Below are 25,458 nucleotides of genomic sequence, written 5' to 3'. Positions count from 1 at the left end.
CCCAGAACTTTTCCTACTGAATAGATACATTGCAAGTTATCCCCCAGCCTGTTACGTTTTCCACTGTTTCTCCCCAATTAAACGTAGCACTTTGCATTTTTTCCTACTGAACAACACATTTTTCAGACTTTCCCTCCAACTTGTCAATATTGAGTTCTGTCTTTCAACAGGACTTGACTTGCTGACTTCTTTTTTTTTCTTGACAGAATAAAAATATTGAGTGAAAACTTTTCCATTTGTACTTGGAAAACCTGGAAATCCAAAAGGCTTCAGAAAATGCTATCTTTGAAACAACACCAAAAATTCATTCAAAACTACCAACTTTATACTGGCTACTTCTGTTGGAGTTCAGTGTTCTTTCAGATGCCTACATTATGCAAGCAAACAGTATCCCAAAATTTTCAGAATAAGCAGGAAGCAGGCATCCACAGTTCTCTGAAAATGCAAACTTTCCATAGCCACTGCTCCCAAGGGAATGATGTTTTAAATTTGTACTTCAATTTTTTTCTAATGTATGAGCACTATCTAAAGTATAAAATTTCAAAATTAGCATGTCTACATCAATCACTGTAACACAGATGTAAACCAAAATATTTTTTATCTGGGTACTAACAAAAATATGATTATGAAAAAATCTTAAGTCTTCACTGAGTATGTGAATCTGAACAGTGTACCTACGTCAGCTTAATTGCAACTCAGGTATTGTTGCAACTAGGAGAAATAATTAAGTGATTATTTAGATAGTTAAGTAAATAAGCATAGGCTGAGACAAGAACCCATGAGCACAAGTACATGCTGAAAATGTACAATTTAAGAAAAGACTGGTTTGGTGGAAACTACAGAAACCCATTAAATGCCTCTGCATATGTACCCCAGGAATGCCTGTAGCTCAGCATACATGCATGTAAATAAGTATCTAAAAGACAAGAGATACAATGGAAGTAAATCCCTCCAGAATGATAAAAGACTTTATCAATATAATAATACAGAAATAAAACTCAGGATTAATATTGGAATTTGAGGTATTAATCTGAATCTCCAGATTTCTGCACTTACAACAGAATGCTGTTTTATGTATATACAGACATACTGGCTCCAATTCTAATTTATACTAGCATATTATTTATCCTGCTTTTGTATTATAAAGGAATCAAAATACCATCTGAATAGATGGTTTCTGAACTTAATAAGGTTTGTGTAACAGTTTTGTCCTTACAGCAACCACTGGGTATAATCATTTTCCTGCATTATTAAAATTCCATACTTTCTCAGTCCCATAGGGAAACACGACTGTAGCTGTGGGGAAGGTCTGCAGAGCAACTGAGAACAAGGCGCATAACTCTGGTGAACCAGAGGCATTTTTGAGATCCTCACCTCTCAATATAACAACAGAGTGACAACCAGGTCTCTTAGCATGTCCATTTTTATTTTTTTTTACTTTTAATAGAACCATTCATTTAATTAATAAAGTTGGGGTTCACAGGTATTTGGATTTCAGTGTATTTATATCACACTTGAAATATAAAGGATTATGGAGGCGAGAAAGAAGAAAATGTTAGAACTTCAAAGTAGTTCTTTGCTTTGCAAATGATCTAGAGGACAATGTATCACTTCAAACAATGAGATACAGCAGCTCTTGCTGAAAGTTTTCTGATCTTCAAATCATCCTTCAGAAAACTTCATAAATGGAAAACAACTGAATTAGTGCCAGGGTAGATTTAGTTTTACAAGGATGAACAAATATTTCATTATTTATTATGGCTTACTATGCTACCTGAGAAAGCAGCTCAAAATATTCCAACACATTTTCTAGTTCACACAATTTATTTTAGCTACTGACTACAACTTTATTATATTTAAATGTAGTAATTCTACTGTGACCTCAAACAATATAACAGTTTGACTTCACTTAATTCTGCTCTAGGATAAAGTGGATATTGATCTATTGTGTAATAATAAGTTCACAGAAAAACATGAAACTACATCAGGAAAACCTGATTCAATATACTCCATCACAAAGTCATTAGAGTTTTCCTACACAGTATGAAAAGTGTCAGAAAACGCCACACTCAAGAATGCAGTTTATTACCTGTTTCTTAAACAGGAACACTTGCCAAGTCCACTGTTCTGGTGACAGGTTGCCACATTCATAAATGATTGACAGTTACATATTTTTAAATCAATTGTACAGTACTAGAGTTGCCAAATACAGTAGCATAAAGAAAAGTCCATTTGCTTTCAGACTCTACAGCCCAATTACTACCTCTAAATTTCCCATTGTTCTGGTTTCAGCTGGGAAGGAGTTAATTATCTTCTTGGGAGCTAGTACGGTGCTGAGTTTTGGCTTTGATGTGAGAACAATGTTGATAGCACACTGATGGTTTTAGTTGCTGCTGAATATTGACTTTATACTAAGTCAAGGACTTTTCAGTTCCTCAGGCCCTGCCAGCGAGAGGGCTGGAGGGGCACAAGGAATTGGGAGGGGACACAGCCAGGACAGCTGACCCAAACTAGCCAAAGGGATATTCCATACCATGAGACATCATGCTGGGTATATATACCTGCCAGGTTGGCCAGGGCGGGCAGGTCGTTGCTCAGGGACCAGCTGAGCATTGGTTGGCAGGTGGTGAGCAGTTGCATTGTGCATTACGTGCTCTTTCTTCCTGATTTTGCTCTTACCCACCCACCCACCCTTTTCATTGTAATTGTTGTTGTCATCATTGCTGTTACTGTTCTTTCATTTTTATTCTATTCCAATTATTACGTTGTTCTCATCTCAACCCTTCAGTTTACACTCCTTTCCAACTCTCCTCCCCATCCCTCTGGGTGAGGGGGAGTGAGTGAGTGGCTGCGTGGGGCTTGGTTGCCGGCCGGGGTTAAACCACTGCACCAATTCAACCAGACAACATACTACTTTGTTTTATGTCATATCCTGACACTTCTTAAAGTGTTATGAGCTCTCTGTGTGGAAAAACAGTGAAATGACACAAGATCTGCTATTCTGTTGCATGGAGCTTCATCCTATTCCAAATCACCAGATTCTTAGGTGACTATTCAATTCCTCTCCAATTTGTTACAAACCATAGGGATTTTTTTTCCTACACAAAAACTGGCACTGCATTGTGACTACACAAGAGCTGAGTCTGGTGGTGCTTGTTCCTCTTTTGTTTGGAAGTATAGATAAGGTTAAGTGTGAACTTTGAGTAACATCTAAGAAACTGTGCAAAAATGGGGGGGGGGGGGGCAGGGCTAGGTCTAAAGGTTAAAAAAGCATTTATTTTTATGGTTACCGCTAGAATGGAGATGTTACAGCAATCCCTGTACAGCATTCACAATCTTTTCCTCAGCTATCATTAAGATAATAAATATTAAAAATGCAGTGACATGTATGAATGTTATCCTACCAAAAGAACTGTCTTGAAACATGATTATCATACACCTTAAGTTCTCTAGTCACATTTCCCAAGGGAAAAATGATTTCTTGCTCTCTATAATATATCTCCCACTTACCAGATTAATACCTTATTTAACTTCACTCTCACCTATTCTTCTGTTCCCTTACCACTCCTCAAAGGTATTAAAAAGAAGTAAGATTCACAGTGAAAAAGACAACAGGATTTTAACAAACATTAGAAGGTGACAAAAATATGTCAATATATATATTTGCTCTTATATAAAGATACCTGCACAAACATACTTTAACAGACAGATCAGACAGGCAGACAGATGCCTCATTTAATGAACACAGCCATCCTAAAGTACCGGGTCATCTGAAGTACTCAGGATTTCTAGACTGTATCTAATACAGCTAGAAAATACACCTCTGAATATCTCCAGAGGCATATACAGATTACTTATTTTAACTGTCTGCCTCTCCCTACTGAATATGTAAGAAACTGAGAGAAAACATAAGTTATTTTTTCAGTTTGGATCCAGTCCACCTCCTTTAGGCCAAGATACTCAACTCCAGAAGACTTCAAAAAGAGGCAGGTGAGAACAGCAGCAAAGACCACACCACCTGCTCCCCTCCCCTCTGTACACACCCCAACAATCCCCTTCACACTTTCTGCGTAATTGCTGAGATGTCTGCCCAGATGCCAAAGTAGTAAGAGAGGTAATCACACTCCTAGCTGCACATCCCAGCCTCTGCTAAACATGGGCGATGTATAAAGACTTGGTGGTGACGGCCAGTAGACACCCTGTCATACCATAATTCACATTGAAAAGGACCTTCAGGAGGCCTCCAGACCAAACTCCTGCATAAAGCAGGGTCAAAACTGGATTCAGACTGGGTGTAATGTCTTATTATGTCCCTAGATTTCAAAACCCAAATTACATCAGCAGCATCTTATTACAGTTTCTGAATCTGAAATCATTTAGCTTGAATTTTAATTAGCAATGGCAGCTATTCTTTAAAAATGAGTGGTATGATCGACAGCATGTTTTTGCACAAATAACTACTTAAAGGTTAAAAAAGGTTTAAAATCTAAATAATACCATAATCCATGGAACATTCTCTCTGAATTATACTTCTTTACATAAAAGGAAATTGAAGACAAAAGTACTAAAGCACATACTTCAAAAATATATGAAATATGTAAGATACGGAAAATAGAAATATTTTAAAGTATATGCTTTGAAAAATATTTGTTTAAAAGCAAATCATGAAACAGAGTCAGTGGAAGAAGTAATTATTGTTAGGCTACATATTTGGGAAAGATGGCTTGTGTTCCTGCAACAAGAACTGCTCACATGTTTCACAAAAAAGATGAAAAGCTGTAATTCTCAACCAGTCCTGAAATCATCTCTCTATAGGAAGGACGTATCATGACTAGGCTACAGAGGCAGGCTCCTTTCTTTGGGTCACTGCTTCTTGAATTCCTTTCTGCACTGTAAAATAGCATTACTGGGAGAGTGAAAAGTGCCGATGTCCCACATTAGCCTCCAAACTGGTGTTTAGGGCATCCTCCTGGACTGGCAGGTAATACAACTTCAATCTTTACAAGCTGAGAATGGCCTAGAACTCACACCCTGAATATAACTGCTCAGATTGTACCTGAGGAAAGCACAACCATTGATCCTCAAAGCCATGCGTGTGTCCCTGTCTTCCAGGGAAGACTCACCTACGGGGGAGATGTACACTGCACACACTCTGAAAATACCCCACTGACTGAGCCCTTCAGGACTTAAGAGCAACAGAAATGTAGTTTCTGGGTCCTGATTTCACTTACCTTCACTTAAATGTCACTTAAAACCCATGCTTGTGAAGACTGAGAAATCCTGGGATTGCACAAGTATGTTATCTAGATACCTAAGGAGATTTCTGTGTGTTTTTTTTCTAGGGGTGGGGAAAAGAGTGCAGCCCTCACTTAAGGGAAGTACAGTTGGTTACTGAGCTCTACAGGGTCTACAGCTGTAGGTCAGCAAAGCAATACAACATACTGTACTACTGTGGTGCAAAAAACAGAGTTAATATACAGAAGTTGGCAGAAAGAACAGACAGAAGACGGGGAGGGAGAGATTTCTTTGTACATTTTACCAGTGATCTCCCGATCATGACACCCACTGACAGCTGTTAGGCAAGCTAAATGGCAATACTCCCAGAAGGTAGAGCACAACATTAGACAGCCTAAATTTCAAAAAGGGAAGGCTTTAGAGCCCCAGAGCCAACTTTGTTACCCATTTTACCAACCTAAGCAGTTGTTTTCATTCTCCTAGTCATTTTAGCTTCACAGGTTAAAAACAAGTCACCAGAAGCACAACTTCCTAAGCCTGTACGAAATTACCATCTTATCCTGCCCAATCAAGTGGCCATTAAGGCCATAAGTACACATTAACAGACAAATGACAAGACTGCAGGGCTTTGTCATCAGCACATGTGAACTCTATAACCCTTTCTATCAGATACAACCTCATATTGCCACTATTTCTCACATCTTCTCAGCTCCTAACCAAATTCTGCATTAATTTACCCCTTATTATTTCAAAGAAAACTGAATGTTAAGATGGTTAATTGCTAAAAGGCAATCCCACCAGCAACCCAAACTATTAGTTTATTAGGTCACTTCCTATTGTGCATTGGAACAACTGTTACTCAACCTCCAATGTTTTTTTTTCTTATTCTTAGAAACTCAGAAAAAAATTTTTATGAACTAAAAAGCTTATAAAACTAGATCCCAAAAATTAGTGTCAGAAACAAACTACCCAAGTATTTCTATTAGAACAAGACAAAGAATACAGCAGGCAGAAATACTAGAATAACAAAATTTCTCCTTTGTAACACTCCAGGCAATAATTTGGCATTTTAGCGCTGTCCAAGTTAAAGAAGTTCAAGAGGAATACCAAGTTACTGGTTTACAATCAGATCAAAAAATCTTACTAAAACTGTTTATTACTTTTTCTCAAATATAATTTTTTAGAAGTCACAAATTCTAAGAGCAATGCCATTTCTAATCATCTCCATGATTTAATATCCTTCTTTGAAAGCATAAAAGCATAGAAACTAAAAATTAACAGATAAATTTTATTACATGTATCAACTAATCAAAGATGAAAAACAAGAAAAGTATGAACAAGTTTCAAAATAAGAAGCAAAAGGCCGTACCTTGAAAAGCAGCTGCATTACGAGATATTAAAAATTTTAATGGAGCACTTGATGTTTGAAGCACTTGCTGAATATCTTGCTTTGCTGCAGTCTGATACCTTTCTTCCATCTTTTTGGTACAGCATGTTGGATTTTTAGAAGTACACACCTGGAGATCAGCTCCTACAGAAAGAGATAATTACATTGATTACTACAAAACACAAGTACACAATACACAAATACATTAAAAAGTTACTTTTTTTTTTTTAGATAGGTATAGACACAAAAAAGAAATACCTGAAGCTTTAAAGGCATCTGTCTGGTTACACAAAAAAACAGAAGGGGTTACTAACTAAAATTTTATGGGAAGAGTACACTTCTTACAGTTAATATTCTTCCCTGACACTGTAATCTTATCCAGCTGTGAATATTATTAACTGATGTTGGTAAAATACATTGAATATGCATTGTACATCATTGTACAAGCTGTAGATGCCCCATCCTGTAAACATTCAAGGTTAGGTTGGATGGGGCTCTGACAATCTGATCTAGTGGAAGATGTACCTGCTCATTGCAGGGGGAGTTGGAACATGACCTTTAAAGGTCCCTTCCAACCCAAACTACTCTATGATTCTGTGATCATCTAGTATACTGAACTGCTGAGCCAGCTCATGCCTGACACTCTTGTTCATCTTAATTCTTGGTCTTTAAAAAGCTAACTACTGCTAAGTATTACAAACACACCAGTGCAAAGCCCACTCCTGACAGGTTTATAATTAATATTCTCATATTAACTTTTATACGGAGCAGTCCTAAGTTCCAGTCTAATCTCTCTTACTGTGCCTTTCTCTAATGTCTAACATTCCCATGTATCTGTCATGCCAATTTACTACTGCACTAACAGGTCAGGAAACATTCCTAGAAAGGAACACCTTTTCAAATTTTGGAGATGCTGGAATTCAAAACGGGCAATTCAGTACTGTTATAAAAGCTATCTTTTTTCATAACTATATATATAGTTACATAATGTTATATAATAGCTATATTAGTGCTATTTTATATATTATTAATATTACATATACTATTACATATAATATCTGTATTTATAGCTTTATATATATATATAACTGGAGCATAATCAAGGATGAAAATACCTTATTCAGCTTCCTTGTTATGATGTGGTATTACACTGTATCTAAACAATGCTTTCTAAAATGCGGAAACAAACTTTTCATGAAAGAAGGAAGATGTGATAATTTAAATTATATTAATACAAAATTTCATGGTCCAATCCAAATTCTGTTCTCAGATATGCTGTTTCACCGCAAATGTCACAAGGTTTCTAGCAAACATTGTGAGAAACTTTTTTTTATCTGCTCTGTGGACTAAATTCTAATTATGTGGTTGTGTGTACATGCATTACTCTTTCTTCATAATAGGTAAAAATAGAAGATCATGACTGGCAGAAAAAAAGTAAGAAATCAAGAAGTCAAAACCTAAATCCACGTTGCCCTTGTCTCTAAACTTGCTTTCAGCTCTTACAGCACCTCTTTGTACTTTACTTTTTATTGCCCTATCATTAAACCTACAAGATTTAACATTCCTTTTAGATCTTTTTTCCCCCTTTTTTTCTCTGATCGATCATTCTAAGATAGTACGAATATAGTTATGGGGAAAGGGAGCCCAGAGACAATCTGAACCCTAAATATTCCATTAGTTATCTTCTGTGAATTAGGCATTTTAAATAATATATTCCAGAAAGCTAAGAAAGAAAAGTTAAGCTACTGAGGGCTGGATCAGAGCATTCTGGAAGAATAGCAAAATTTTTAAATTCCTTGCATCAAACTCATATCCCTTTATCCATGTGTTGGTTGAAGCACTCTTAATGAAAGGATTCCTGGCCCTGGAACTTCATTTCAGAGTAGGAAAAAATGTTACTATTTCCATACAGAAATCCCAGCCCTGAAGCAGGAATCCACTGTGTAATATTTAGACAGGTAGAAAAGAGCCATATGATTCCTTAGGAATCACATTTAGAAAAACATGAAACCAAAACGATACAGGTAAATTATATGGCACATAAAAAAAAAGGGGGAAGTTATCAGAGTCCTTGATGAACACGTGTTGCTACAACACTACACAGAAGTAATCTGATTCCCATAACAAATTAAAATAATATGGTCTCAGATTTGCCTAACATTTCCTTCTGGTATCGGTGGTTTCCATCTTCATAATTCCTGGTCCCTCCATCCAAAAGCAGGTGTGGAAGGAGGATAACTTTGAACCCTCAGCATTAAAATACCAGAGAATTTCTCTTAATTTTTAAAGGATCTTTGCTGCTTCATGCTTTCAGTCATAAATGTAAGTTTTCAGGCAAAACTAATTAATTTTAGTGAGGAGTGCTGCTCAGGAATTCATATAATTCCATAATCATGAAGACAAAAGTCTGACTCCATATATACAAGAACTATTTACTGCCTGCGTTAAAAATTGGTGCCTTGAAATAAATATATTTCACAGACATAAGAAGCAGTAAATATTATCATATAAAAGGAAAAGCAGTAGATACTTTTAAGAAATCCTGCTACCACACAGAATTCACAAATCTAAGATTGCATTCATGGTAGCATGAAAAAGTAAGAACATAAGCTCTGGGTGTGAAAATGAACTAAGGCAAGTGATATCCCTGTATATCTCTTTGAAGTGGTTTCCAGTAGTAGTTCATAACACACAGTGATTAGTACACCTACAAGCCATAGCCCAAGAAGCTGAACACCTTCACAGTCACAAGAGAAAGTTAAAACACTATTCTAATGCAGGTACAAATCTCTGAACTTCTGAGACTATTAAGAAATTTTATTTAAGTGTTTCAGTACTGCTACAAGATACCTTTTTCTTCATAGAGCTTGATGGTTTTGAACATTATTTATCTTCATCATTTATTTAAAAATACAATTTCCATGTTCTTCAGTATATACATTTTTACAATTTACAAATGAAGTAATTTATCCTGGCCAGCTGCCTTTACAAATCTCTTGCCATGTGAAAACTTTAATATTCCACCCTGACATTCCAAAAGAATGAAAACAAAGCTGCAAAATTAAAGTGGTCTATTAAATTACCTATTTATTAGCTACTACTACGCATGCCAAAGAAAGTGCTTAGCATCAGAGTCATCCTTTAACAAAGGTGCCTACCTCCGCTCAACATTAATGAGCATCTTAAAACTACTTTTGAGTATTAAAAATACAGTTCACCAGTGCCCTACAACCTCAGAGTCCTTGTAATTACCTATATACAGCCTCCCTTTCCTCAATCTCCATTGCATGCCCCACACTTCCCCAAGCCAGACTTCAAGCCTTTGTCCCCAATGACTCCAACCTCCCAGTCCATACCAGCTCTCCAAACTCAGGCCCCTGCACTGCTTGACCATCCCTACCTTCCTACAGCATTCTCACATTCCCATTCTTAGACACCATGACACTACCTCTAAAATACTGCTGACTCCCCTCCTTTCATCCCACTTTTCCAGATTAACTGCATTACAGGCTCTTCTGCAGAGGGCGATTGCTGCAGTGCAGCTAAAACGCATTAAAAAGTGGGGAAGGACCAGCAGCAGGAATGGACCAAGTCATGGGAACACAAGAAACCACTTCAGATGCTTGTGTTTAAGACTGGCCATATCTACAATTTAAAACAGGCAAAGCTGGGACTTGAACTACGTGAAAGTTTGGTTTTCTGCAACCTATATCTGTAGCTCTTACAACACTTGTTTAGAAGTTAAATCTTTTTATCAGGGCAGTGGCGATGGCTTCAGCAAACTGGTTCTAGAAAGACAAAGCAGGTTACTCAAGAGAATGTATGGGTTAAGAGAACAAATCAGTGGTGCATGACTCAAGAAACTTAAGGATTAAAGCTATATTAATACTACCTGTTCCTGAGATGAGTTATGCTGAAAGTATATAAAACACATATAACTTCAGGTGCAATAACTCTTAATGCAAAACATGTCTAAATTAACATTGTTTAAGGAAATACAACACTGCAAGTTTCCATTAATCCTTTTAAAACCTCTTGCTTGTGATTAGGTCCATATGCTGATGCACTGTACTAATTAATTTAAATATTAGCTACAGTAAATGAGAATTTTTAAATAACATACTGTTAAAACAGCAAGCAGCAAACTGAACTAATATACCACCCACCTACAAATAAATAAAGGAATGATAAATCAGCCTTCAGCAATATTTACTCATCATACCAGAAAAGTCTATCCACAGGTATGACAGGCAGTTCTCTCTCTCCATTTTTTTTTTTTTATTCTCAAAGAGTTTATCACACAAAAAATACCACAGTACAAGACAAGCCAAGGTAGTCTGTACTATGCCAGTAGCAATACACCCAACAAACATCAAGAGGAAAAGTATTCATACCCATAGCAGTATCACAGTATTGCATTAAAACAGCTCTTTCCTACTTGGTTACTGAATGCTATCTTCTGCTTGTAACAAAACCCGACTCACTACCGTTGTGAAAAGGCATGTTTGTCATGTAACAGACGGTTTAAAAGAGAGGAACTATGTTATTAAGTTGTTTAGACACATTTTGATGCCATACCAATTTCAGACTTATTGTATACTTTATTCCCCTATATAGGTTCTTTACGTTCTTTTCTGAAAAGGAAAGGTTTTATTTATGTTTGCTTATTTAAAAAGAGATTCTCTATTTCTTTTTTTTATTATTTGTGCATGAGTTCTCTTTACTAACCTTCAAACAAATCAGCAGAGAGCTCAGAAAGAAAGAACTAGTCGTATAACCTGATCCATTAGTGTTTGTCTCAAAGTGACAAACCAAGCAGTTTTACAATTATTTGCAGTACCTGTATTTTCTTAAAACTCCAATTCTGCTGTTTCAGGAAAGTCTTTTATCTTCATAAAGAAGGTTCTAGCCAGCACGACTTATGAGGAAAGAGTGCAAGGGGGACAGAGGTCACTTGTGATACTACAGATCTAAGACAGAAAGAGGTTTTAACCCACATGCATGAATTTTGAAGTGTCTGGTACATCATTATTAATACTGCTGCTCAAACTTACATTTAGTAACCAATATATCCATTAAGTATAGCTGAATTAGGAATCTACAATGGAAATATCCTATTAAAATTGAGAATATCTTTGTCCTGTAAGATAGCCTCAAGAAATAGAAGCTGAACATTTAGGCACAAATTAATCATTTAGTCAATTCATCTAACCAGAGAAACATCTGGATTAAATTATGAACTACTATGTTGCTGAAGCCTCTAGAGCTATTAGCAATTTTACTGTATGATAAATTCATGTCTGACCTTGCCCAAAGCCCATCTTTGTCAATAAACATGCTCAACACCTACTTAAGAGACTGACACAGAAGCTAACTCAGAGTAACCCTGAGCTTGGCTTTCCCTCAAAGCTACATCAGTTTTATGGCAACAAAACCACTAAACAAATTATTTCATTTCTAGATATCCAGAAGATAACCCACTGCTCCTACATTATTCAAAAAAAAGATCTCTCCGCTCTTCCTGCAATGTGCTCCTTCAATTTACCATTAGTGCTGAGAGATTCCTCATGATAGCTTTGGCTTCCAAACCCGTTTTATTCTACCAGATGCTGGCAGCGATCCTTCTCAACATGCTCCTGTCAATTCCAATTCCACAAAGCAGCCTGAGAACCCCAATCCACTCATCTCATGTACCTCTTATTTTCATAACAATTTAACATAATTATATATTTATATAAAAAGACAAATATTTTTCTTCTAGCACAATTCTCAGTAATTTTTGTATTTCTTGATTTCACTTTTTAAGTTTAATATGCAAAGCTATCCTTAATTTCTTCTTAACCTCAGAAAATTTTAAGCACAATTTTGAAAGCCTAACAAATCTGTTAGAATAAGAAACACAGCAGTAGTCTGAACCAGAATGAAACAACAGAGAGAAGGATAAATTAATCTAGATTAATTTTACTAAGCATTGTCTACATTAGGATTTTCTTGTGTTCTTCACAAGCTGAAAACTTGATTACAAAGAAAGCAGAACTATGCAGGGTCACACTGAAGGCTCACGCTACACTTTTCACAACTTGCTTCTCTGCAGTGATGGAATGTCCAATATACATAGTTTTCAGAGATTAACTTAGACAGAAAAAGCTAGCATATCAGTATGGAATACATTTTCAAGGCCACAAAGAGAATTCACGAATTAATAAAGCACACGAGATCTTAAAAGCGAAAAACTGTGAAGGCAGGACTGTTAATTTGCAGGTGGAACATAAAGAATACACTCAAGTCTGTTTTTCAGGGCTAGGTGAGCTACTTTAGTATAGGACCAGGTAAACTGAAAAGCAGTAAGAACCAGAAGGATAATAAAAAAATTAAAATTGGACATTTTTGTATTAACATCATCAAAAAATTTCTAGCTGTTCTCTAGGGACACATACAAAGAGACTGATTACGGTCTTTAGTGATTAGTTTTGAACTAGGTCTATGATCTTAAATACTACTATGAAATATCAACTATATGTGTTCTAAAGCATCAGGCAAGTGTTTCCATGGTATTCAAAGTACTACAAACAACTATTCTGACTACAACAAGCCATTGGTTTGTTAAATGAAGAAGTGAGGTTTGTAGGTGGCTGGAGTAAGTTTGGAGCAAATGGAACATGGACAATGCCTTTTCTTCTCTCTTTTTTTTTTTTTTAATGACATCTGTAACCATTCTCTTTTTTTTTTTTTTTCCTCTGTGGGTTTTCTCTGTGTGTGTGTCTATATGGGTGCTGGGGTAATCAGCAATACAAGATCAGCAGTTAGCTAAATTGCTTCTACTATTACTGAAGAACCAGAGTAAAACTCCTGGCTTGCTGCCCCTTAGGAAAAAGGATGGCAGCAGCCACAAGGCAAGAAAGACAACACAACAAAAACCCAGCTAATGTAGCACCCTTCAAAGTATGCAAAGCACTCATTTGAAGCTGATAATTCAAAACCTGTGATGTTCCTGCTCCTGTTTTTTCTGCTTTGAGATGTGTGCAGAAGGGCAATGCATAGTAATCGGAGCACATCAGTAGAAAAAAGGGGCTCCTGAATTTTAACCTTGCGAGCACCACAGCAGTGGGATCTCAGGATAATTTCATTCATGATTTCTTCGGCAAGCACAAATTCTCTTAGGTAATTATTGGACCTGAGCACATCTCAGCTGTGGGATGCAACAGCACTTGCAGATACGGAGTCCTCACATGCATGCTGGCGATGCTTCAGCTCCATGCTGAGCTCCAGGTGCTTAACATCCCCCTCCAGCACAGGGGCAGGAAGATTTGTCACGCACACAGGCTGTGACGGAGCTGGGGCAGACATCAGCCAGCAGATGAACAGAACTCCTGCCATGATATCTGCACACAGCCTCTCTACTTCCCTTCTCTCCTTGTGTAATTTCAGGACTATTACATATAGTTGTTACTGTAGTGAAGATTAATTCACTGATGTTAAAAAGGGGAAAATACTATAGTAGTTTAGCTTCTAGTATTGATTAAAGTCAGTGACATTAAATATACACAGAGATACTGTGCTTTTGCCCCAAACCTCTCCCCTGAAAATGTACAATGTTAAACCATATACCCTCCTGAGCGGCTTTAGGCTCTAGATTTCCTGATCAAAACTAATTTTTCTTCTTTTTGACTTTCATTTGAGAATACATTTATCACAGTAAGGTCATTACATTTAACTCAATTCTATTCATAGGCAGAATAAAAAGATGAAAAAAGAACGCCATGTTTTCCTGATGCTACCCTCAGTTGTAACACACACCGTTTTGTTTTACTAACAACATTAAAGCATTCACGTTTTACAGGGCTGAATCAGATTAGTTAATAAATTTTTAGGGTTTTTTTCTTTTAATTAAAAGGTACAGATTTCTTGAAACTACAATCTTTCTCAAATTTTACCTAAAAGAGAACAAGCAAAGCACAATTTAGGCAATATGTGATGTGTTGCAATTTAAGTTAATGCAGCTTACAATTATTGAAAACTAATTTAATGTACTGCTTTTCCTGTAACCTATTTATTAATTTAAATATGCAATACATGTTTTATCACCCTTGGCAAAGCAGCCACTCCAGAAAAAAACATCAGCATGAGGATGGTCCGACACTGTAACAGGTTGCCCTGAAAGGTCACGGAATCTCCATCCTCAGAGGTGCTCAAAACCTGACTGGCCATGGTCTTGAGCAACCTGCTGGAAATGACCATGCTTTGAGCAGGAGACTCTCCTCGATGATCTCCCGAGGTGCCACCCCACCTCAGCCGTTCTGTGATCTGTGACAACAGCAGCTGTTAATACCAGGAAGGTGAACCAAAACCACAGAACCATTTGCCCAAAACTCATGATGCTGAACAAAAAAATTTGCTGTACCAAACATGAACTGGGGAATTACAAGGTTTTTGAAACCAAGGAGTGACCTTGGCAAGAAGCACAAACATTTGGAGAGGAAGCAGCAGCCATCACAGGGAGTCTGTCCCTGCCAGCAGTGTCTGTGGAGCACCCCAACCCCTGCCCAGTCTGGGCAGCACAGCCTCCCCATGGGGCACCGGGACCAGCCTGCACCCAGCAGTGGGCTGGTGGAGCACACAGAGACCCCACCTCGGGGTGCTGGGGTGTGCATCAGTGGGGTGCTGGGAGCAGCAGGGGTGCAAAAAAATCTGGGGCAGCCATGTCTCCCCGAGAAGGGGTGCACACCCAGGGGAGCCTGCACAGCCAGTGTGGGGGTTGCAGGTAACCATGGTGGGGAGAGGAGGTTAGAAAGTTTTGGAATTAAAAAAAAGTGCTTAGAAATTTACAGGTGTCTATTAACATTTTGTGCCTAGTACTGTGTTTATCTCTTGTATTACTGACACTGATCCTGAACATTAAACTGATTGCCAGGTGTCTTTAAAAAAACAGCAAACCACTCTCATCCTGATTTGTCATAGGCTACTTGTACTGAGCAGTTTTTCCCTAGAAGTATCACACACAGCACTTTGGCTTTTATGAACCTGGGTGCCTCTTTAAGGAAGGAACGTCAAGTTAGTGAAAGATGGGATCTGTTTAACAAAGCAGAGTAGGCGCACCTTTGCCAAGAGGCTGGCCCACATGGCAAGGAGGGCTCTGATACAGGCATGTCAGGGGGATGCTGGTAAGAGTTTGCAAACAACCATGGGAAGGGAGGTCAGCAATGGTAAGTACATGTAGCCCAAAGACAGGTGCAAGAGCACCCTCAGGAAGGCTAAAGCAGGTTGAAAGGGGACCTGCTTCCAGTGCAGGTACACAAATGCACACAGCCCACATGTATGTAATGGTATCTGAATGTAATGGTATCTGGCCTGTTAAGTTGCCTGGTTATGGACTATTCAGTATAAAAGAAATGGCAAGCAACAAGGAAAATGACAAATTCAAGAAACACACACACACAAACACTAAAATGCAGGTGGTAACAGGGATGGTAACAAAGACCAAAACTTGTCAGCCACTGACTGATGGGCTATAAAGGAACTCAGAGCCTTTAAGAGAGGATCAGTCTGAACATCGTAACTTATGAGGAAGGTGAAACAAGACTAATAAGCATTGATGGATACTTGGGACTCAGGGAAACTTATATGTGAAAGCACAAGGGGCTTGTGGGACTGTACAAAACTTCTTACTGTTCTCTGACATCAGCATAGTCTTACTGTTTTCTGATAAGTGACTTATTAGAAAGACAAAATTTTGTGCATTACGGAAGCTTCCCCAGTACAACTGCTCAAGCTTCAAACTTCAACACAGCTTGTATATGGGCCCAAATACCAGCAGGAGACTTACAGCTATTCCCAATAAAGAATATAGCTGTGGTGGGTTTGAGGAGGATTTTTTTGTTTTGTTTTGCCAAGTATTTAAAAAAAGTAAAAAACCACATCACTGCCATGTACGTTAAGATGATCTACTTTACCCTCCAAATCTTAGCAGACAGTAACAACACATTAATGTCCTCCCTCTGCTTGAAACTGAAAACATAACAGAGAAGAAGTGGCAAAGTATTATTATCAAGTTGCCTGAAACACAAATAAGAGTGTTGCACATAGCATGATTTTAGTCAATGGCATTGTTTTATAATAAACCATTTCATGATCAGAAGCGTGTAGGTGAGCTGTCAAACCAAGCAAAAAATAGAACATGTACTATTCCTCATTCTCCTACTGACTTGACATGTGTGTCTTTCGCAAGTAAACAGTAGCTTCATTTCCTAGAAGCAATGATACCCTTGCTCCTATGAGGTTCATAAAAGCTGATCTTGCACAAAACCTTTGTGTCATTTTTCCAGTATGTACAGCCTTTCAACTACTACTTTTTAGTTATTAACAAATAATATACAGAGCATCTGCCTATGTGGAGTTCCATGTGCATACAGGCACAGACATGCATAATACTTGTTTAGTATTAAAATTAAATAACCTAAAGATTAGCTCTAGTACCACAGTGTTTAATGTTCTAAAAAAATGTTAGGCACTACTCAGCTTTCAAACTTTTGTTACTTTGCCTTTTGTAAAGCAGCAGCTAATATGAAATTTTAACTAGGCTTACTATGGGCTTTAGTATAGCTTCAAGATGTTTAGACTTTTAGCAAAACTCTAAAATAATAATGAATAGTTGTTCATGGTTTCAGGTGACTCTTCAATATCCTTTTATTCCCTTGATTTTATGGTAAATATGTCTTTTTTTAAGCAGCATCTTTTTAACATGGATATAATTCCCAACCCTAAGGGAACTTTTAAGAATGCTAATCATTTACATATAAACTACGTTTTATTGACCTACTTCTACTCCAGCTCATTAAACACAGCTGCTTTCAATGGCCAGGAAAAAGTAACCAAATACAACATTCAAAAGAACCCAACTGACTAAAAATGGAGTAGCTACTCAACATCAGAGTGGCTTTGTAGTTGTTTCTTTACAGAGCTACAGGACAACCAACAGCTTACAGATAATGTTTCAGAAGAGGGTATTTAAACCAGCAAGTGAAACAGGTCGTTCCATTTCAATACAACCAACGTTAAAAACCCACACACATTTTCTGTGTTTTCATATCTAAAAATCTTCCGTCGATAAGCAATTATTTTGAAATACAGTGAAAAAGCATTTTCTGCTCCAGTAAGGAATATTGGCTCTTTTCAGTACCAAATTCTGGAGGCCCTACACTACGATCTATTTTTAGACAAGATCACAAGACAGCAAGAAGTGAAATAACTTAGCCTGTAATAGATTAAAATAAAAATTAACATAAACAGTTATAGTATAGGAAAGGGATTACTACTGAAAACAATCTAGATGGGTGCAGAAAAGACAGTTCAGCAAGAATAAAATGTGATTATTCTAAGGCATAGGTTTAATTATTCCCAGATGATCTGGAACTGATTTCAAAATTTCATTCATGGTCTCAGCCATGTTTTCAGTGTTTTCAGTTTCAGTGTTTCAGAAAAAACATCCGTGTTTTCAGTACCTTGAGATAAACAAGTGCTGACGGGATGAGGATGTTAATTTCCAGGAAGCAAAAATACCAGATGTGTGGTAAATTTCTGCCTATCTACTTAGACAAATACTTCCAAGAGATCAAATCCAGAGTCTGAAAAAAAACGAAACAGGCCTAGGGTTGTCATGATAAACGGTCTTTTAAAAGTCAAGCAGCCATAGGGTCTGGAATCAGTTGTTTGTAGCAGTGGTTTATTGCAAAATGGATTTGCAACCTGTATCAGACATGAGACTTTCCCATGCTCACCCTTTAGTATCTGTTAATTCACCTTTAATATCTGTTAATTCCCTTTTGTTACAAAGGACACTCCAGACTTGGCATTGATCACCATCCTTGCGACTACCCGTAAAGTACTTCAGCATTGCTGCCTAAAAGAGGCAGGGATGAGTCTCGAGCACCTGGCCCTGACTGTCCACAGTGCTGAACTACCACCTCACCTCTTTCTGTGGCTCTGTTCAGAAGGCACCAGTATTTCTCTCAGCTGCACTTCTAGAGATGGTGCTTTCTGTACACTGCTTTCAGAGGACACTGTAAGCAACACTGTAGTACAGGTTTGGCTCCTTCCTAACATCCTCCAAGACCAACAGTATATGTTCATGCAGACAAAAAATTATGTTGTAGGCAACAGTCCTTTATAAAAACAGACATGATATAATGAACATCAGTAACTGATACAACAGAGCAACTCACTTTTTGCCTCTGCTTAAATTCTTTTCCAAGGACCTTAATGTCAGCTTGTTACCAAAAATCCTAGCCAGGGAAACTCCACAGCAAAGGACAGTTCAGAAACCCAACACTAGTTCATTGCAGCTGGGTGCATGTGGGATCTTTCTTCCTAATGGGCACACCGAGTTACTCGAGGGTGCACATTACACACAGTGGAGTACTTGCATGTTGATAGCAGGTGTATTTTCATTCACGCACAGGATTGGCTACAAGTTTCTCCCTTCTAGTGCAATCAGCGATTACAACTCCTTACGGCTTGTCTCCTCTTGCAGCCAGAACTTTTTCACCTGGAGACTTCTTCCTGCATGATTTATATACTGGTGCTCTTACCATTATCTGTTCTTTGTTTCCCAAGGCTGTGGGTACTTGATCATTAACGACCTGAGAGGGTGGGTCATCGACTGAAACTTTGTGAGCATTCTTGTTTAACTACTTCAGAGTTTGGTAAGAGGGGAGTTTAGGCAACAAGTTAGACAAATAGAGTAATTAGAAGTGTCCCTGCCTGCACGCACCAAAAAGAAATTTATTTGATTTCAGACAGAACCAAAATCCCACTTACCTGAAAGAAAATCATACTAGAAACACAAATTAAAATTCAAAATTATCTTGGATTTGCATCAAAGTAATCTGGTCTGGATTTTAAACTGATTTCTATTGTTACTTTTAGCTGAATTAGCACGAATATTTTAAGTTGAATTAAAGTTAAGGGTGAACTGAAGAGTACTACACGCCAGCTTTTTCTGAGATTACCTCATCCTTCAAGCAGTTTGTCTCATTTATTCAATTTCACATATATCACATGTGTCCTGGTTTTGGCTGGGATAGAGTTAATTTTCTTCCTAGTAGCTGGTGCAGTGCTGTTCTGGACCTATGAGAACAATGTTGATAACACACTGATGATTTTAGGCCCACAGTGGAAGGGGGAATGAGCAAGGGGGTGGTACTTGATTGGTAGCTGGGATTAAACCACGACAATATGCATAATTATTCTCTATCAAGAAGCCTTTGCAATAAAATTTATACTAATCACAGTCTTCACTCTTTTTTGTGCATCTTGTTCTCACAACCACATACGTGACCTCCCAAACATTGCTGAAAAGAAGCCTAGATCTATTCCTGAAAAAAAAAAAAAAAAAAAAAAAAAAAAGGAGCAAAAAAACCTGCTGAGAACCTGGAAAAATATCTCCATCACTTTTTTCCACTTTGTTGGGAACTGGTTTATTCTACAGTTCCAGCAAATGTAACGTTTTTCAATAAGCCATGGAATTCAGCTTTTTGGTGCCAACAGAAGCCTAACAGTTTTTTCACTGATGTACCTACTGGAAGCCCTTTGTCAAGAGGGCAAGGGGGATTGGTTTACTGCCCATCCTATTCTGCTCTTCTACATATTCAGAGAGAAGGAAACCAGAGAAGAAATCTTATTTGCAACCAAGAGAACAAGGAGAGTTGAGAGGTCCCATGTAATCTGTCTGAAAAATGAGCTGCTGAAACCAGTTAAAAGCTCTAGCTTTACTAACACATATGGGGTAAAAGAGTGGAATTCTTCAAGAAAATTGTTTAGGTTACAACACTAGTAATCGAGGACAGGAAATAAAAATATGCAAAAAAAGTATTTTGCAGACACTGATTTTTTTTTAACAATCCAACTCATACAGATCCACAAAAACAAAATAAAAAACCCAAACCAAACTTTCGAGGCCTTTTTATATTTGATTCATGCATTGCCTATTGTTTGATTCTCCATACAATGAAAAGGGTCTTCTATGATTTTTAATTCTTGAGGATTTTCTTCACAGACACAACACTGCACTTGTAGCACAGAACCCAACAGGAAAAAACAAAGTAGTTATGCAACTAACATTTAAAATTGGTATGAAGGTCGTAAATGTTTCAATATAGCATGTGATGGGACTGAGCATAACTCTGTATGATAGTTCACAAATCACTGCTACAAAAGATTGAGCACAGTTAGTCAAATCTTCATTGCTGGGGAGTAAAAATAAAAATCTTGGTTGTTAGGGATATTCATTTACCTTGATTATTAGTTGCCAATTTCAACACTGTGACATCCTGTTTTATATGAATGATTACACAAACTCAAATTTGTGGTTCCCATATCCCTCAAGATCACCTTTGCACATGTATCTGGCATTGTTGCACATGATGATAAAGATATTTTTGCTCATTTAAAGACATGAACTACATATAATAGCTGCAAACCTAATTATATAAAATAATGCGTAATTTTTTGAGCTGATGTATGTTCAAAATACGGACATGTAGCAGTCCCCAAATGAAAAATAATTCCAATTTGCATGATTTACTGATATAAGGCTGCTCAGTTTTTATTACCACTATGAAGAGGAAAAAATACAATTGTGAATGCTATAGTTTTTGTTTTAATATACACAATATAAACAAGGCCAATAAGCCAACTTCTTCCCTTTAACTTTATTGACTGTAGGGGTAGCTTCCCACTGTATATAAGCCACCACCAGCTAACATTCCCACCCTTTTTCAGTTAGCGATCCTTCTCCACATAAAAGGTGTGGTTCAGCTTAAGACATTTAAATGAAGATGTCCTTATACAAACTATGTACCACTAAAAGAAATATAAGCAAATACCATAGTGGCAAAGGACCTACGCAGCTCACTCTGAAGCTGACATGAAACATTTCATAGCTGAGTAGTTCCTAGATGCCGCTGGCTGTGCTGACCATGCAGTGCAGTTGCTCACAGGGAACATCTGAGATGCTAAAGGTATCCCACCCACTGCCACTCCAGAAAGATGCAAGTCTCCCAGAGGTATCACATCTGCCAGCCCCATAGGAATATTCCAGAGACTCCAGGGAAACTCAGATGATGCCAGATGCCTACATTTAAGCAACTGAATTAAACTTTATAAAGGCAGCTCTGACACCTATTTTCACAAGCGGACACCTACAGAAAGAGTAAGAGTGTATATTACGCACAAACACATTGCTAAGTGCCATCAGAAAAGGTTTTAAAATACTTTTCACTTCTTGCCTCAAAAGAAGGCTTAATATAGAAGATCAGTAGTAACAGTGACATTTCTTTCCTCTTCACATTGTTTTCAGCCTACAAATACCTTTAATCACACCTAAACTTTCTAAAATACTCATTTAATCCTCATTTTCTTGTCATCTCCAATTCTAGAGAGATTTTACTGTTCACAATTTTTTGTTTTGTGTACCTCTGAGATTAAAGCTACTGAAAGCAAGAACTGTGATGCTTGTACTTGGCTCCTTGAGGGCTGGTGTTTTCCGAGCTGCCCACAGCAATACCATTCCTCCAGAGAGTGAAAGGCTGCTGCTGACCACGCAGCTGTACCGCACCTCCTGGTGACCACTGCTTGCAGGGGCAGCAGCAGAGAGAGGAATTCTTTTATTACTCTTACAATTCAAAACTGGCTTTTGTTTCAGGAACAGGAAATACAGAAAAGTCAAAAGAAAAAAAAAATGAGAGTGGTGCTGTAAGAAATATAGGGGAAGGGAGAAAATCAGAGAGCAGGGCAGAAGAAATACGCATAACATACCATAGTTCTTCCCCATTGAGGCAACATGTTTTCTCCCTATCCCCAGTATACAAGTGAATGTATGGTATCAAATGTCATTTGCAGAGAAAGTATAATAGTTACACTAGACTACAGAATGAGAAGAACACAGACAAACTGATACCATATAATTCCTGCTGATGTTATTCACCCAAATCATCAGCACAAAAACCTACATCACTATTACATCACTAACTGGGCTTTGACTCAGATTGCACTTTCCAGACATCTTCATTTGCACAGTACCTACCCAATCAGGCTTTCCAGTTAAAGTGTTTATTTTCTCTTTAGTGAAGACAATAATAAAAATCTTTAGCTCAGAACAATGTTAGAAGACAACGTATGTTGTCAAATGTACTGTCAACTTTAATATAGTATTTTTTGTAAACTGCACACTGCAATATTAAGTGTGTTAAGATTAGGATTATCTATTATATTTAAAACTAGTCATTAAAAAGGTATTTTGAATTGATTCCTTTAGGAATAAACATAGCATGCCTTATATCAACTTGCAGAGTTAATAAAAACTGCACAGATTATCTTAAAAACAGGAAGAGGCTATTGATATTTTAAAGTGGGGGGGGGGTAATTCAGCTTTAGTTGCCTTGAGATGTCGTTTTCAATGTCAGGAAAGCACTGACATTTACTAGTTAACTTACCATCTAAACACGAACACACTTTACGGATACGTGTGTAAAAAAAAAAAAAAAGAAAAGAAAAAAAGTCTTTTCCAACCCTATACAGAATCACAGAATCATTTAGGTTGGAAAAGCTCTTCGAGATCATCAAGTCCAACCCAGGACTGCCATACTGCTGACCATAAAAATCGATTAATTTTAGTGCTGTGATTAGCACCACGGAAATAACGAGGTTCTCACAAGGCTGGAACGAAACCCCAACTCTAAGAAGGTACATCTTACTACATACATGGCTTTGCAATACGTTTTTGTATCTGCTTAAAAAAAAGTTTCATTGTTGACAGAGATTGCCATTATGGCAATATTCTTCCCCGAGAATTTTATTCAGTTAGGGGGACGTTCAGATCCGTTAGAGAAAACGTGCTGATCCACCACTTGCAGCGGTGTATACCATCCGCACCTCGCACAAGAGTAACTCCAGAAGCCCAAGCCGCAGCTGGGCGGCTCGCCCCTTCCCCCAGCGCCCGCAGCGGCACCGAGGTAACTGCGCCCGCCCACGGACGGACGGACGGCGGGCAGAACGCTGCCCCCGGCTGAAGCTCACCCCCTCCAAGCCGCACGGCAGGGAGCGGGCACAAGGGGGCTGTAGGCAGGTGTTGGGGTGCTCCAGCTTTTGCAGCGCCCGCACCACAAGAAGAGTGTCTTCTCTTTGGAGTAAAGCGCCGAGCATCCCCCGCCGCCACGAGAACGACCCCATCAACCCCCGCAGCAGCGACGGCGCTGCCCGGCCCGGGTGGGGTGACAGGCGGGGCAGCCCCGGGCGAGCGCGGCAGCCGCCGGCCGCAGCCCCCGACCCCGCCAGCCTTCCCTTACCTGCCCGCGGGGACTCCGGGATGCCTCTGAGGGGGCCGAGCTGCCGCAGCTGGAAAACTTTCCGGACGCCCTCGCAGCTGGGCGGCGGCTCCGCACCCCCGGCCGGGGCGGCCAGGAGCAGGAGGCCGAGGACGCCGAGGACGCCGAGGCGCTTCCCCTCCATGGCCCGCCGGCCGCCGGCAGCTGCCGCAGGGAGCGCGGCCCAGGCGCCCCCGAGCCCGCCGCCCCCCGCCGGGACCCTCCCCCGGCCCGGCCCCCGCCCGCCGCCCCCCCCCTCGCACGAGGAGGGGGCCCGCGACGCCGGGGCGACAGGGGGAGGGCGCTGCCACCGCCGGTGTGCCGGTGCCTCCACGCCGCCCCCTCGGGGTGTGGGGGTGGGCACGGCCCGTTTGGGGAGGGGAGGGGACCCCACGTACACCCGGGGCGGGGGGGGAAAGCTGCAGGGAAGGGGAGAAATGCACTGGTACTGGTGTGTGAGCAGCAACCCCGAAAAAGCACGGAAAAAAGAGAGACCCTAAGATAATCTGCGGCACTTTTAGGAACTGATCGCAAGAGGCTTACAAACGGGCAGTAACACACACAATTCAGTTTGGCTTCAAACGCCAAACTTGCTTTTGTGACAAGTCTCCAAGAATTCAGCTGTCTTCCAAATGTCTTCAAAAGATTCCGTTTTCCTAGGCAAAAGCGACAAAGGACCTGTTTACAGAACCCTCTCATGCCTACAAGCCAAAGTGCTATGGTATCTGTCAGAGCAGCCAAGGATGCAGCTGGGACTCATCAGTTTATCTTTTAAATAGCTTCATGGTACCAGAGTAAAGAATCACCTCCATGCGCTAACTTAAATGTCACACCTTACCCCTTATAGCTGGAAATTGTTCCTAGCCTATTTTGAAGCTGCTGGTGGACATGCAGCACTGTACAGTGTTAGTCTATCCCAGCTTTCACTTCAAAATAAATCTTTCACCTGTGGCAGCAATTTCAACACAAGCCTGTAAGAACAGTTCTAAGTGTGAATTGTTCTATGTATCCATTTGAATACAAGTAACAAATTGACATGTAAGTTATTAAAACTTGCACTAGAGATCAAGCATTTCCCTGCTGAGCAAAGCAATAAAAAAATGGCATTACAGTAACTTTATCCAGTTTACTAACTGACAGTTTGTAAGAAGTGGAGAGGACTAGCATTTCCCTTTTTTTGAATCATCTGTAACCCCAAACTTGGCAATTTCCTTCTGTCAGCAAGTTCCAACACATACGATATGAAATATCCTTTAATAGAATTTGTTCTACTGTTCTTATACTGTTGATGTATAAAAAGGGAACATAGGTGATAGGTTACAACCTTCTTGATAAATCAAAGTACAGAAAAAAGAAACATTTTAGGCCCTGCATGAGGAAACAGTGGGGAAAACAGACCAGGGAGTCCCACTGCAAATAAAAAACTTGTTTTAGATAAAAAAATAGAAATAATGGAAAATTAAATACCTTGTATGGAAA

General features: G+C 39.0%; 1 protein-coding gene across 1 annotated transcript in view; it reads right to left on the bottom strand.

Moving 5' to 3' along the window:
• Window positions 1–24,153, bottom strand: part of GPC5 (glypican 5) — a 704,510-nt gene extending 680,357 nt beyond the window's left edge. Inside the window, exons 1-2 of the mRNA XM_040584385.1 lie at window positions 23,962–24,153; window positions 6,605–6,766 (exon numbers count right to left, since the gene is read on the bottom strand). Coding sequence (XP_040440319.1) covers window positions 6,605–6,766; window positions 23,962–24,124 — 325 coding nt within the window. The 5' untranslated portion in view covers window positions 24,125–24,153. The remainder of the gene's footprint in view (window positions 1–6,604; window positions 6,767–23,961) is intronic.
• Between the last annotated feature and the right edge of the window lie 1,305 nt (window positions 24,154–25,458).

The sequence above is a fragment of the Falco naumanni genome, chromosome 2 (genome assembly GCF_017639655.2).
Source record: "Falco naumanni isolate bFalNau1 chromosome 2, bFalNau1.pat, whole genome shotgun sequence".
Classification (NCBI taxonomy): domain Eukaryota; kingdom Metazoa; phylum Chordata; class Aves; order Falconiformes; family Falconidae; genus Falco; species Falco naumanni.
Note: the sequence above shows the minus strand (reverse complement) of the source record. Positions and strands in the feature narration are given on the sequence as shown.